This window comes from Pteropus alecto, unplaced genomic scaffold (genome assembly GCF_000325575.1).
Source record: "Pteropus alecto unplaced genomic scaffold, ASM32557v1 scaffold69, whole genome shotgun sequence".
Taxonomy (NCBI): Eukaryota; Metazoa; Chordata; class Mammalia; order Chiroptera; family Pteropodidae; genus Pteropus; species Pteropus alecto.
In genome coordinates, this window is record NW_006494610.1 from 3,021,138 (window position 1) to 3,036,679 (window position 15,542).

A 15,542-nucleotide genomic window follows, 5' to 3' on the forward strand; every position below is an offset into this window, starting at 1 on the left:
ACATTAAGATATTTAACTCTCCCAAGCACTGTGTTAGGTTACAACAGTATCGATACTTTACTATATGAGGCAACAAAAAACAGACACAACTAGAAGACAGGAAACTCATCTACAACCACCAAACCAATTAACCTAATTGATTTAATACCCATACACTCTACTTTCCCTTCTATTTCAGCGATGAACTATAATCACTGAAGAGAGTAAAATGGCAAATCACAGAGTGGCAAAGATATTTGCATTATATGTATTCGACAAAAGACTCTCATTTATATAATACAAAGAATTTTTATGAATCCACAAGAAAAAGACAACTGAATTTAAAAATGGACCTGGAAGTGGAAGATTTTTAACTACAGATTCGATTTCTTCAGCAGATATCAGAATATTTAGCTATTTCCTTCCTTTTTGTTAGTTTTGTGATATTTTTCAAAGAATTTGCCCATTTTGTCTAAATTTTCAAATTTATAGGTGTGAAGTTATTCATAATACTTCCTTTGGGATTTTTAATGTTTGTAGATCTATGGAATTGGCCTCTTCCTTCCCGATACTTGTAATTTATAATCTCTTTTTTAAAATTCTTAAATAGTCTTGGCTAGAAGCTTATCAATTGTATTAATCTTCAAAAAAACATCAATTTTTAGTTTTGATTTTCTTCTAGTGTACATTTGTTTGAATTAAATTGAATTTTTTCTCTTCATTACTTCTTTCCTTCTACTTTGGGTTTATTACTTTTTAAAAAAAATACAGCTTCTCAAGATGAAAGCTTTGATCACTGATTCTCAGCCTTTAAAAAAAATACATAAACACCTATTTGAGCCTATTTTCCACTAAGCACAAGTATATTTTTATTATCATTACTCTTCAAATATCTTTCAATTTCAATAATTTCCTCTTTCATCCATGAGTTATTTAAGTCCTTCTCAATTCTGACTTACACAAGCATTTTCTAGTTATATTTTTGTTATTAATTCTAGGTTAATTCTAAATTGTTTAGAAAAGTTCATATGATTTTAATCCTCTGAAATTTGAGATGAATTATAACTCAGCAAATGATAAATTTTTATATAAGTTCTACATGTATTTGAAAAAAAGAATATTCTGTAGTTTTCTAACTTGATTTTCTTACATATTCCAGTTTTCTATTAATATTAATTTTTATTTGTATTTTCTTGAACTCATTATAATTACTTAAAAGTCTATTATCTGCATCTCCCATAGGTATGTTTCCATTGTCTTTTTATTTCTTAGTTTTATCATTGGATGTTATTTCCTGATATGCCTGGTGATTTTTGACTGTATACTTGACACTATGAAAATCTGTAACAGCTCTAATGCTATCTTTCTCTGGGGTTGATTTGTTTTTCTTCTAGTAGGCAGACAGTAAACTTGAAACTCACCTTGCACCATTTTAGGGTACCACTTTTAAACCTTTTTTGAGCTGGTCTTCATATGAATTTCCCTTACTCCCAAGGAACAGTCTTTCTGGGGTCTCAAATAAAAGCCTGGACAGAGACCCTTGAACTTGATTGACCTTGAACTCTAACCTCTGATCTCTCTAGAACAAGACTGTGAAATCTCTCATCAGCTTTTCAGCCTTCTACTTGTTGCTTTCAGCTTTAGATTTATGAGATTTTTGCCATGTGCTTCAGAATACTAAGTTGGCAAACACTTCACAGGAAAACTACATGTATAACTTCAGGCACATTTGTCTGCAGTTCTCTCCTCTTGATTAAATCCTGGTTTCGCCAGCAATTCCAAGTTCCAACTTCTGTTTTGCTAGCCCTAGAAAACTAATCCAACCATCTGCCACCTGCAATATACTATGTTCTGCCTCTATACCCATGAAATGAACATTATGCTGAAAGCCAAGTTGAATGTAGGGCTCACCTCATATACCATCCTTCTCTCCAGGATTGTGGCCACTTAAGTTCTCATGCCTTGGTTGTTCTCTTATGTTTTAAATTGGTTTCTTTGTGCATTTTATCCAACTTTTATTGTTCTTCTTGGCAGAAGAGTTCCCCTGATACAAGTTACTGTTATTACTGGAAGCAGAAACTGATTCATTTCTTACCTCTAGGATAACTTATTTTTTAGGTTCCAATAATACCCTTCTAACTTGACTCTCTGCTCTCAACCCTCCTATTTATGAATTCTCTATACTGAACCCAGTTGAACATTTTAAAATGTAAATCAGATTACAAAACTCTATTGTTTAAAAAAAATAAAAAGTAAAAAAGAAACCCTCAGGTAGCTCCCTACTGCATTGAGAATGACATCCAAACTCTTGATCATGACCATATCTTCTATTCTACACCTTGATTCCTTTTAATATTGTCTTAATATGTTCATAGCACATTTCTTTTAATAATTCACACCCTGAGAATACCTCTGTTTTCTGCCTAGGAACTTTATTTTTAAAGCTCCCCAAGTATTTCTGACATTCTTCCAGGTTTGGGACCATCACAATAAATGAAGGATAGGACATGTCAAGTGGCGTTTAAAAAAGGAGACAGATTTATGAATAGAAAATTCTCATAAAAATGGCCTCTTTGCATTACTATATCTTATTGTAAGGGATAACTCTGGTGTATCTGTGATTAATAACTCCTTGCCTCTGCTTCTTTCAGTAGAAAATTTGGTTAACCTGCCTTTGAGGCATACCAATGATAAGACCAGTTTCTCAACAACGGAAAAAGCAAACAAGAAGATGAGACCGAAAAAAAGACTAGGAAGGATTAGAGACGTGTGTCATAAGAATGTATTAAGGATTACATTTACAGTTCTGACATGATATAGGTTCTCAATAAAAATTTATCAGATGGAAGGACACATGGATATATTGACGTCTGACATGACCAATATACTGAGATACTGGTCTACTATATTAAATTCAATAACAGAAGGAATGTATAGGGTGAGTAACCACAAACTAGTGAAGACTAACTTAGCCAAAAACAATCAACTGTTCTTAAACATACACACACATACACACACACACATACACACACACACACACACACACATAGGAAAGTAGGAAGAACTGAAAAGTATGCCAAAAAAATTTAAAAAAAAAAAAACAAAAAACTAAAGGGTAAAAGGATTTCTTGAGTTTGAAATCAGTTGAAATACTAAGAAAATCCAATAGAAATATCTGCAAGATCAAAAACAACAGTAACTAAGTATCTAATTTGGGGAGTTTCTGTCAGAGATTACATATTATGCTTTTAAGTCATCAGGCTAATAACAGGGAAGATGGGTGAGGATAGGTGAGTTCAGAAGGGAGTGAAATAAGTGCCTGTTGAAATGAAGGTATTTTTCTAAAAGTGCTAATTCTAGTCTGAAACCTAAATAGATTAATGTATAGAAATCCTATGTCCCAGAATCTCTGCATATTATAGAAAAATAGCTGTAAATATACCTAAGATGGATAGATAGACTATAGACATGATTTTCAATTCAAATTTGCTATTCCATTGTTAGGCTATGTTTAGGCACTGGAAAATAGGTTGACCTAGTCACAGACTAAACAGAGAAAGAGAATAGTCTACATTTCATAGCTCTTAGCTTAGTGACTAAGTATCAGATCTGCCATGGTGGCAAGTTTCTACATTGTGAATTTAAGTTGTACAGTGGTACCAGGACATAGACAACCTGATTCAATCAATTCAAGTAAATTTAAAGAAGGTTTCTATACTGAATTAGTCATTGCTCCACAGTGCATCTTGTCTTCCATTGCTTAAAATGACATTCACATAACCATAAATGTGTAATCAGAGTGAATCTGGCTTCTTATATAAAATTTAAAAATTAAGCTCTAACTATTTTGGTCCCAAGTATATTGAATTGCACATTGTTCAGCAAGTAGGTTTGATACTTTAATTCTAGTATGTTTTCTCAAGTGTCAAGTCTGGATGAGAGTATTATACATCAAGGGTCCCCCAACGCCCGGGACATGGACTAGTACATGGCCTGTTAGGAACTGGGCCACACAGCAGGAGGTGAGCGGCAGGCAAGCAAGTGAAGCTTCATCTGTATTTGCAGCTGCTCCCAGCGCTAGCATCACCCTCTCAGCTCCACTTCAGATCATTAGGTATTAGATTCTCATAGGAGCACTGGTCCCTGGTGCCAAAAAGTTTGGGGACCACTGCTATATATGCTAGTAGTCACTCCAGACAAAGGCCCAATAAACCTGCCATCTGAGGTACTTGTTTAATCTTTCAATCCTGATACTTGGCAGCTGTGATTTACTGAGTAGATTAAGTACTTTACTTGTCCCACTGCAATGAATAGACTGAGGCAATCTCTGCCTGCCGATTTTCCCCAGAGTAACCAGGTAAATCATAGATCTCTCTTTTCCCACTAAATATAATATATTTGAGGCTTGATCAAAAACAAAGACAAAAATGCAGGATTTGGAACATGATTGTTCTGTGGTATTTTGATACTCAACACCAGTTTTTTACAGAATAAATATTAACTCTGCTGGCATCTTGCTGTGCAAGGCCTAATCCTAAGAGTCTCATTAAAAGAGGTGGTGAGCTAGGGTTTGGGTTTCTTTGGTACACTCAGGTCCAAATGCTACATTTCTAATATTTGTTAACTTCTCAATTACCTTTTGTATTTTGGAGTGTGTTAGTGCTATAAATATATTTTCTCCCATATTGATAGAGTTTAGAATACACTTGTCATGTTAATCTCTCCTGCTTTTAATTTGAAAATAAAAAAATAAAGTTTATGTACCACCTGGGTACTTTCTGTTATTATAGACTTGATTAATTCAAATTACAGCTAGTTTTTTAATCTTAACCTACAGAAACCAAAATATTATTCTTAAACCACAAGGAAAACATGAGAGAACTGATACAAACTCAATTAAGATGCAAAGGAGAATTCAAACTCTACATTTTAAAAATCTGTAGTCAATCAGACAATTAGAAAGTAAATAAATGAATAAATTCAATAATTTGAGAAAATGGAGCCCACAGGACTACGAAGACAATAGTTGTGACTAAAAAGAAATCTGTTAATATACAATAAAAAGCAAGATGAAACATCTATGAGAAAAGTTTTTAATTAAAAAATAGGTATAACTGATTTAAAAATGAAGACATTATTGGCTTAAAAAATATATGAGGCAGAGAAGAAAACTGATTCAATCAGTTAGAAGATACTGAAGCATAAAGTTAACTGTTGCTCAGACAGCCCTTTGGTTGAAGACGCAGGAGGCAGTGAAGGAGAAAGCTGTGGTTTTAGAAAGATGACAAAAATCACAGCTATCAACTCTATCCAAAAATGCAATTCCATATTATGGATTTTAAGCTGTTTATGTTTCTAATTATGTCACTATATTTAAATATTATAAATCTTGTTTTTAAAAACTTATTCAGTTCATGTTTTACAAAATGTTTTAATTTCAATATATATTAGTCAATTTTGTGAACCAAAATTTTCCAAAAGAAAAAATGAATTCCTAAATAGAAATGGATACAGGAATAATAAACTGAGAAACTATACTTTTGAAAGATGATTGTTATACTTTGCTTATTATTTATAACTTTATAATTGTGAAATAATGGATTATGTCTTAATTTTAAAACTATACAAATCTATTTTCAATCTTTATTTTCTACTTAGTTTAATGAAGTGTCCAAAATAGTAAGAAAAGCTTCTATGACAATCCAATTAAAAAAACCTCCTAAAGCTGACATAGCATGTATCAGTAGCTAAGACACTTTACAATCTTAAAAATTATTGAGGACTCCAAAGAGCCTTTATGTAAGTTATAGCTATCATTATTTACTGTATGTTAAGTCAAAACTGGAAACTTTTAAAATATTAAGTAATTAAAAAAATAAACCCATTATGTTAACATAACATTTTTATGAAAAAAATATCTTTTCCTAAAGAAAAATATTAGTGAGAAAAATGGATGCTTTACATTTTTCCCTTAATGTGTGGCTTAATAAAAGAGAACCAGATATCTGCTTCTGCATTCAATCTGTTACAGTGTGTTGTTTTCATAGAAGCATATGAAGAAAATCTAGCCTCACATAGATACATAGTTGGAAAAAAAGAATCTTTTAATAGCTTTTTCAGATAACTGTGGATATTCTCCTTTGATTTTACATCAAAACTCAATAAGTGATAATTTTTTAAAGGTTAGTTGCAACATGGAATCTATAACCATATCAATGAACTTTTCATATTCTATTACATTAAATCCATTGGGCTATATTGCACTTTTTTTTTTTAAAGCCTACAGCACCTGGTATTTCTAGGTGGTCACCCATCCAAGTACTAACCAGGCCTGGCCTGACCCTGCTTAGCTTCTGCGATCAGATGAGATCAGGCATGTTCAGTGTGGCATGGCTGTAGACAATTTTTTTTTTTAATGCCTACAGCACCTGGTCTTCCTAGGTGGTCTCCCATTCAAATATTAATCAGGCCCAACCCTGCTTAGCTTCCAAGATCGGACAAGATTGAGCACATTGAGGGTGGTATGGCCATAGATTATCTTGCACTTTGAATGGATCTTTTTCCCATTCATGATTTTATAATTCCATGCATTGGTCATTTGGAAAATATAAGTTATGCAGGTCTACCAAATGCTGACATATTTCATTAAAGGATTAACAAATATATTAGGTAAAATGAATATCAATGCTATCAGAAAAAGTATTTAAGTACTGGGGAGTTTTCAAGCTTAAGATGATGAATACAAGTTTTCAAAAATTATAATTTTTACAAGAAAGCTTTAATTATACTATTAACAACAAATACTGTCAGCTATTTTCCTTGAATAGGTTCAGCTTGTTCATTTATATTCAAGAAATGTCCACCAAATGTATAAGTCTAAAAAAACTATAGTTTATACATTTTTTCAAATAAAAATAGTATTATGTGACAAAAGTGACTAGTCCAGCTCATAGTTCAAACAATTGCATGAATACTTTTCCCTGAGACAACTATCATATTTCAATATGCTGCAGAAATGGTTTATGCATACTTCTCATTCTGTCACTCAGGACATGAAAAAGACAATACCTGATTTAATTTTGTTAAGTCTCAAAGGTTGAGATTTAATAAAATTAATAATGTTTACTGCACCATCATGGACATTCTTAACTGAAAGTAGCTACTAGTATAGTTTGACTCCATTGCCTTAATTTGTGCTAAGGCGCCACAACTTTACCCACCACCATTGCTTCTCCATTAGTAGTGCAAATGTCAACAGAGTGCAAAAGGCAAATAACATTACATGAAAATAGTTCTGACATTATGGACCCCAAGGTTCTCCAGGATACTGAGAGCCACTGGTTTAGGTAATTCAAAAAATGCAGAAAAATCATAGAATAGGAAATATTTCATGTGCCACACAAAAAGAAACAGTGACTAGTTTTGTACCTGCCCATTATTCATAAGTCAAAATATTCAAAAGCATTCTAAAATAACTGCATGCAATAAAAGAAAAGGAAACAAGCCTCTGAAAGATATTAAAATTGGTCAAATGCTTAATTCCAACAAAGAAAAAAATATTTTCTATAGCAAAGAGCTATAGTTTGGGTCAAACTGCTTAGGATTACACACATTGCACATTATTATTTACATCTTACCTTAGCTCTAGAGGAACTGACATTTTCCATATTTTCAATGCTGCAGATACAATTCTGTGAAACTTTCCGGCAAGCCACTCTGATATAGTCCCAGAAGCTACGAGGACTTTCATAACCAAACCAGGTTACTTGACCTTCGGGAGACAAATTTTAATACAAAATAAAAGAAAACCAGACTAGAAAATTCAAAATGCAAAAAACAATAAAACTCTAAAAAATAAAAGGCAGTGTGGTGTGCTACAGTGGAAAGGGCACTGATCTCAATGTTAAAAAGCCTAAATCTAGGCCTGTTCTACCTGTACCTAGCTGTATTACTTCGGACAATTTATTTAATAAATCTGAATTACAGTTGTTTCAACAATAAAATCAAACTAAATGAAGTAAAAAGGGTGTCGACACTAAAAAAAATCTCTTGCAGTTTAACATCCTATTCTAACATAGTCTTTTAGCTATCACACAAATAATTTTCCTTGTGGTTCTAATTAAGCATCAATTTAAATGTCTCCAGTTGTATTCTAAACAGTTCTTTATTCAGAAAAACGGAAAAAAAACATGACTCCTTTTCTCTTCTTTATAGGGATACTTCAAAAAAATGAAACAATGAGTAGTCTATCCTATAACTAAATATAATCAATTAGAATCCACAATCTTCTACCCAACCATTTTCATCTATAAAACCATAAAGCTCCTCTGTAACTATCATTCATCTGCTTTTTTCTAGTCACCAACCCATCTAATTTTTACCATTCTAATTTTTCAAATTTGAGTAATTATGTGTTTGCTCATGAACAAGTACCTTTTGTGTGGATCTTATATTAGCATTAATATTTCTATGTGGAACGATTAGTAGATCTTTAGGAACTATTTTGTACTCTTAGTACTTTTATATGGGATATGAGAGACATCTTAATACTTTCTTCAACTGCCTGGAATGATGACTCTGACCTAGGGAAGTTGTTTAATCTTAATGTAGAAAGATTAGCCTTTATAGTTTTAAATCTGTGCTTGTTTTTAATTTATTATTTACTTATCCCAAACCTTCCTTTCCCCAGTAATAGTTCCTCTCTAAGCAACATCAGAAAGTGTTCTTGTCAGCAAGCATCATTTTAGAAGCAGTTCCTGAAATGATATTTGAGTGGTTTCCAACCACAGCAGCCCATAAGAATAACTGGTTTAAAAAAATATTCATGGTTGGGCTCCACCAAAACTAAATAATCAGAATCTTTAGGGAAGGGCTCAGGCATTGGTATTTTTAAAAAGATACCCCTGGTGTTTCTAATAACATACTTATGGTGTATCAAGATAAAGCCTATATATGGTAATAGGTAACTCCGATCATCATTCAGGACATTAAATGCCTCCTCTTCTTGTAAGCCATATGTGATATCTAAGTGAGCCAGTCCTTTCCTATGTCCTGGCAGAGGATCCTACACTTACTTATCCTTATAATTACCTGTTTGCTTGATTGTCTCACATATTAGGGGGTAAAATCACTAAGGCAGGGATCGTGTCTTATTTGTCTTTAAATCAACCTCTAGCACTTGACACATGCTTGGCTCACAACAGGTATTCAATAAATATTTGTTAAATTAATTGGTAAATCAACCCAAAACAGATCATCTTAATTGCAATACATATAAAAATTTGAATTAAAAAAATCTAATTAGTATATTTTTATAGTAGCAGTTTAATGACAATCTGATATCAAGATGTCATCATGCTAGATTACAAATATCAAATAGTCTGAAAATATTTACTCTTGAATATATATCAATAAAAATACAAAGGAATTTATAAATCCTTACTCAAATGTCTCTTTAAAAATCAAATATTACTATCAACAAATAGAAATCTATAGGAATATTTATAATCTTCCTTCTTCCTCTCAATCTCTCCCCATCACTTTCCTTTGCCCTCTCTCTTCTTTAGTTAAAAAGGTCCTGGAACAGTATCTCAATATAGTTTGTCTTTAGGGCGATTTTCATGACATCAATTTGTTAGTCATTTGGAGAGGAGACAGGATGCCTAGTGGTTAAGAATGTGGACTTTTGAGTCAGGTAGACTTTGTTAGATCACTTTCTAGCTATGCAATCTTGAGCAAATGACTTCACTCTATTAAGTCTGATTTTCTTCTATAAATTGACAATAACTATAGTACCTACATAACACTTGCAGATTAGATGAGTATGTGCAGCAATCAGTACAAATGTTAACAATTATTACTATTGTTATTGCTACTATCATACAAACAGTTAAGGAACCAAAGCTCCCCTTATAATACAAAGTGGGAATGAGATACAAAGTTAAGTTTTTCCCATTACTTGCTTAGAATCTAGAAAAATCTTTAAAATCCAATCTTTTCCCATATCAACCATTCTAAATTTGCCTCCATAAAATTAGTCTCAAGTAATGTTCTTTGGCTTCTATTAATTGAGATAATTCCATAATTTTAAAAAGGTATAGCTGCTAGACTTCCCTCAAGAAACGAAGTATATAATACACTGGCAGGGGTCTTAAAGAAGGGAGAATCACAAGGATTCTCTGGTGACTTCATCTTAAACCTCCTGAGTTTGATATGGCTGAGGAAAATTTATGAGAAATTTTAAAGTAGAGCTATCGAAAATGAAAGAATATAACAAAGTCCAATTTTGGAGTAGAGGAAACAAAGATATAGAAAAACTAAAAATCTAGAATTAGATTAAACACAGAAGATCTGAACACTAAACCCTTAGGCTAGGGGTAGGATATGCTTTCTGTAAGACTTTTACCCAAGAGATAATGACAAGATTCTCCAGATTACAAAATGATAAACGAAACAATTAAGAGAATGCCATATAATTATGACTTGCAGGGCCTTAAATAAACCATTAGTATCTTTGTAACACTTCTATCTCTACTCAACAAACTAGATGTGAGGATGACTTGGCTTGATTCTGCCTTTATTCCTCTTCACGTGCATCATTTCCAAAGTGAAGTTCTTAAAATCAAGACACTGAAATTTTCACATTCAGAAGGATCTGCTTTAAGAGAGGGCGGGTTCCCTTATTAGAACCTCTAAAGAAACTCACATGTGAATTGTCTGTACACCCTAAACTTTTATTGAAATGAATAATTTCTGCATCTATGAAAAGCGTTGAATTTAATTAAAAATAATACAAGTGTTCGATTAGTTATTTGAGATATTATTACTTGAACATCACTTTTACTCAAACACGGATTAACTGCTAGCAAAAGACATATGAGCTATTAGTCTGTAACCAGTATTCAATGGGAAAATTAGAAAAAAAAAAAAAGCTACAAGTTGATCATGCCTTTAAAAATAACTACTGAAGTCAAAATCACTCCCAAATTCTCATTTCCGTTAAAAATAACCACAAAAGCAAATCAGATTACAAGAAACTGACTAGTGTGTATCTTGAAGAAATTTTACTCCAGAGAGGAAATATGCTGTCATTAACAATTCTCTTTTTAAAGCTCTTGATGAATATGATATGTATAACACATTTTCGATTATGTGCATTCTTAGAAGTTGACTTTTTACCAATTACGAAGTTAAACAAGCTTTTCAAAATGTATTCCCACTCCATCAAGCCAACTCTAATTCACATTAGGTGCAGAAATAAGTGGTGAAAAGTTTGCTATACTCTTAAGGCAGTCTGCTAAGTAGCTGTGTGATGTCTTTCCCACTAAGCTGCCTCATCTTTAGCACCTAAAAATAGCATGTGATCTCCAGGATCCAATGGTATTCTAAAATTACCCATCTACATTATTTAAGTTAGACATCTATTCACTGCATGAAATGTGTTTATGTTTTGCTTATATCTTATTTTATGGCCAGAATGAAACTTAAGAATGAGAACTAAAATTTCTAAAGTGGTTCTCTACTAAGCAGTGGCTAATGACACATCATCTTTTGATAACATAAAATATAAATGAGTCTGTTAAGTGCTTCCCTTTCTCCACCCTTTGTATTAGTGCTGAGTCATAAAAAGAACTAAGGAAACACTGGTCTCACAAGCTGAAGTTCTATTAGCATTACAATACATCACCTAGATGACAATATCAAAGACTATTGCCTTGGAGCTGCTATTCATCGAGACAAGTAATATATATAGTCACATTGAGTTTTTAATCATTCTGATATCACTGCAAATATTTTCATGTACTTAAAGGAAATTGATTACTTGTGGATTTATTGTTGCCAGTATATTAACATTTAGATATTTAACTTTTACTATACATTTTGTAGCAGCAATCCTACATGTCTTACTGTTAATTTATAAAACCAGTTTAATATTTTCCAATATCTTTTTACTAAACATAGAAAACTCCCATTTCTGTAAGAGGCTAGAATCTCTTTATTTCTTTAAAAAGTAATATTTTTAGTTGAGGTTTATGTTTATTAGATCACTCTGCTTTGGAGATAAAATTATGACCTTGATTAATTTTCTAAATAAAATCTCATATTAATGATTAAAAAAACAAATTTAATTACTTTAAAAATAACTTTAGTTACATTTAAGCTGAATCTTAAGAAGTCCGAGTCTAGATTAGCTAACTTTACTTATATTGTGAGCTTTGCATGTTACTCATAGCATGCTTCAAGGAAATCATTTAGCAACTATGAATCACTAATATATAAAATGTAGTTATTATCTTTTATTACTTACAATTAATGTCTTGTTCACTAGTAAGGAATTTATTACAAATAGCTAAAGTATGTATCTATACCATAAAAATGAGTTAATTATTAATCTTCTAAAACAAAAAAGCTAAGATAAACAGGTTTACCCAAAAACCTGAAAACTGAATTTGACTTAATAGGCTTATTTACCTCAGTAATTTTACCACCTTTCCAAGTAGAGTACAAGTTTTGTTTTTTTCCTACACCAGTGTTTTTAATATAAGGTTTAGAATATTGGCAGATTAAATTAGAGTACCAAAGGCTGAAGTCCATACAGAGAACCACATATAAATGTGTGGACCTGAAGAAATTGAGCGTAATTTGTTTCAGTAATGATTAAGGCTCTACGTAGGGAACATAAAACAAAAGGAATTGTTTAAAATGACTGCTTGTGGGAATTATGATTGAGGAAATGAGAAAACATTTATTTCTACTTTCTATCTTTTGTCTTACCATAATCTTTAAAAATAATGAGTATATATTTCTTTTCTAATTAAAAAATATAAAAAAAGGCTAGGTCATAAGTACAGAGGTCTAGCAGTGTTTTGCATGCAGCAGGAACTAAAAAAATTTTGAATAAGTTTATAAAGGTATGTATTTTACCTGGGAGAAAGGAAACTAAGGAATATATTCCCACTAATGGTTCAAGAATGGCAAACAAGCTATTGTTGACTGCACCGACATAAGTTTTACTGAGTGTTTTTGGAAAATTTACACAGCTTGCCTCAGCCCGTTTTGCGTATAATACAAATATTGTTACACAGCATTTACAAAATTGAGGAAACAGCCAATAAATCTTATATCATTGAGAGTTCTAATAAAATATAAATAACACAGATACATTTGATTAATAAAACAGTGCTTAAAACCATGGAAATTAATAGGAATATATGTAGGAGAGGAAAGGGAGTAAATGGATTATTATATTGTGTGGGTTTACAAAAAGATTTTAATTTAAAAATTAGCATAAGCATACTTGTGCCCTCTGAATTAACAAAAACAAAAATAGAAAGCTTTGCAAAACCCATGCAATGTACTAAAAAAGATCACTTAACTGATACAGCCCTCCCCAGTAAGTCAATTCCATGCTCCCGTGCAGCTCAGTGGCGGGAGACATCACCAGCATAGAGTACCTTGAAGAGGTATTTGGAGATGAGCCAGCCATCTGCAACTTTGGGAAATCTCTTTAAAAAAATAAACAACAACAACAACAACAACACACAGATATTTAAGAAACCTGCCATCAAGTTTATAATTGCAAACCGAATAGCCCAAATAAGATGACTACACATAATGTTAACACAGTAAACACTAAATTCAATTAAGATGAATATGAGCTATACTCAGCACATAAATCAAGCTAGTTGGTCCCTTGTAAACTATTCTGTTAGAGAGACTAGGGTGTATGTAAGTTATAGAAATAAGTAAGAAGAAATTGTTTCCTGTTTCCTTCCACCTCCATCATTCTTTTCTAAATAAACTGACAACAGAATGCAAAATGAGGAAAAGCTTGACTGATTTGCTAGATTTACACCTCAAATTTATGTTTGGTTAGGGAAATTACTCATTGAACTATATGACTCAGAACACCTTTAGCTTTAAAAATAAATACACTTTTTTACTGTTAACTTTTCTAAAGGTTATAAATTCATTTTAAAGAGTGGTTCTCTTTTTGGGGGCCTAAGAAAAGTTACAGTTTATACTTTTTTTTTTCTGAATTATGAGAACAGCACATAGATATTAGGTAAAATGTTCTTCAGGTTAACCAAGACTGACCAAATGCTTAATCTACGCAAAATACTGTTTTATTTCCTACAGCAGCTTCCAATTATTGCTTAACAATCGCCATCTGGAAAAGTACCATAAATTCTTACTATGTTGTTTGGCACTTCCTCATATAATTATAAAGGAAAACTCCAAAGCCAAATTTCTGAAGTCACATTCCCAACAAATATTTTCTTCTCTCATAAGCAAACACTGAAACCTCCAATAAGACATGGTCTCACACCTTTCCAAATACTTACACCCTTTATGAAACCAAACAAAAACCAAACACACAATAATGTATAAAAACAAAAGGAAGGAGATGTACAGTTGTGTGCTACTGGCTACATCTATGTCTTTACCACTCATCCTCTATCCTCTTACCTCCATTTGTAACATCTTAAACAAATATTAAATGTGGAAACACATATCCAAAATGATCTATAATTTGGTACCCTGGTTGAAGCCCATATTAGAATGTAATGCTCTTGCTACAATTCCAACAAACAAAATGAAAATTTCTCAGCATTGAAATGTAAATCAGAACAGAATGCTTTTCATTGCAAATATTAAGAACATCATAATAATATATGGACTATTAAAATATCAGATTTAAAACTTTTTTAAAAAGAATACCAATTCTTAATGTTTAAACCACATTTACTATCTCTGCCCTGAAAACAAGGTTATGTACTTTTCCTGTCATTTATATAACCAAAAAATTATCAAAGTAAAAACAATTTCTGGGAAAATCTTAAAAATGTGACAAATGAGATATATCATATCCAGATTCATGTCATAGTTTAATCAATCTCTGGTATAAAGTGGGAAATAATTATTGAATCTATTATAAAACTCAATTTATAGATTAGGCTTAAAAAATTTTAGTATGTTAGCTTTTATGCACTGGTCATACACATTATTTTGATCTTGGGTGTGAAACACCATGTGAAATTTTAAAAAATTAAAACATTTTCATTTATTTGTAGTCATTAGTTGCTTTAATCGTAATTTAATATGTCATTCTAAGTCAGTTATAAGCAACCAGAAGCATCCAGACCAAATGACAATACATCAGATTCCAAATTATCTGCAATCAAAAGGAAAGACGCAGAGAGAACCTGCCTATTCTCAGTACATCCCTGTTCCCTGTAGCCTCATATTGATCTACTCCTTTGGCTCAAGACAAGATGTGTGACAAGTGGAGGATTATCAGTCATTTGGTTTTCCTGGTTGGTTATGAGTTTTCACCAAAAGCCTCAGAAATTGGAAGGGGCAGTAAACACATAGTATAACCAGGGTGAATATTTTTCTTATAAAATTTAAATCCTTAGGACAGTTGCTTATATATATACATATACACATACATATACATACACATATAGGAACAACAAAGCTCACGTTATTTCAAAGTGGCCCAAAGAGTGTTTGTCTATAGAAAAGGTTCTCATTTGCAAATGAAAACCTTTGTTTTAAAA

General features: G+C 32.1%; 1 protein-coding gene and 2 pseudogenes across 2 annotated transcripts in view; all 3 read right to left on the reverse strand.

The window, feature by feature from the left end:
- The window catches only part of RUNDC3B (RUN domain containing 3B), a 127,294-nt gene that overhangs the window by 69,149 nt on the left and 42,603 nt on the right, over nt 1-15,542 (reverse strand). For both annotated transcript variants that reach the window (XM_006925720.2, XM_006925718.3), the window contains exon 3: nt 7,617-7,750. In XM_006925720.2, coding sequence (XP_006925782.1) covers nt 7,617-7,750 — 134 coding nt within the window. The remainder of the gene's footprint in view (nt 1-7,616; nt 7,751-15,542) is intronic.
- On the reverse strand, nt 6,257-6,380 carry LOC112474083 (annotated as a pseudogene).
- On the reverse strand, nt 6,396-6,514 carry LOC112474058 (annotated as a pseudogene).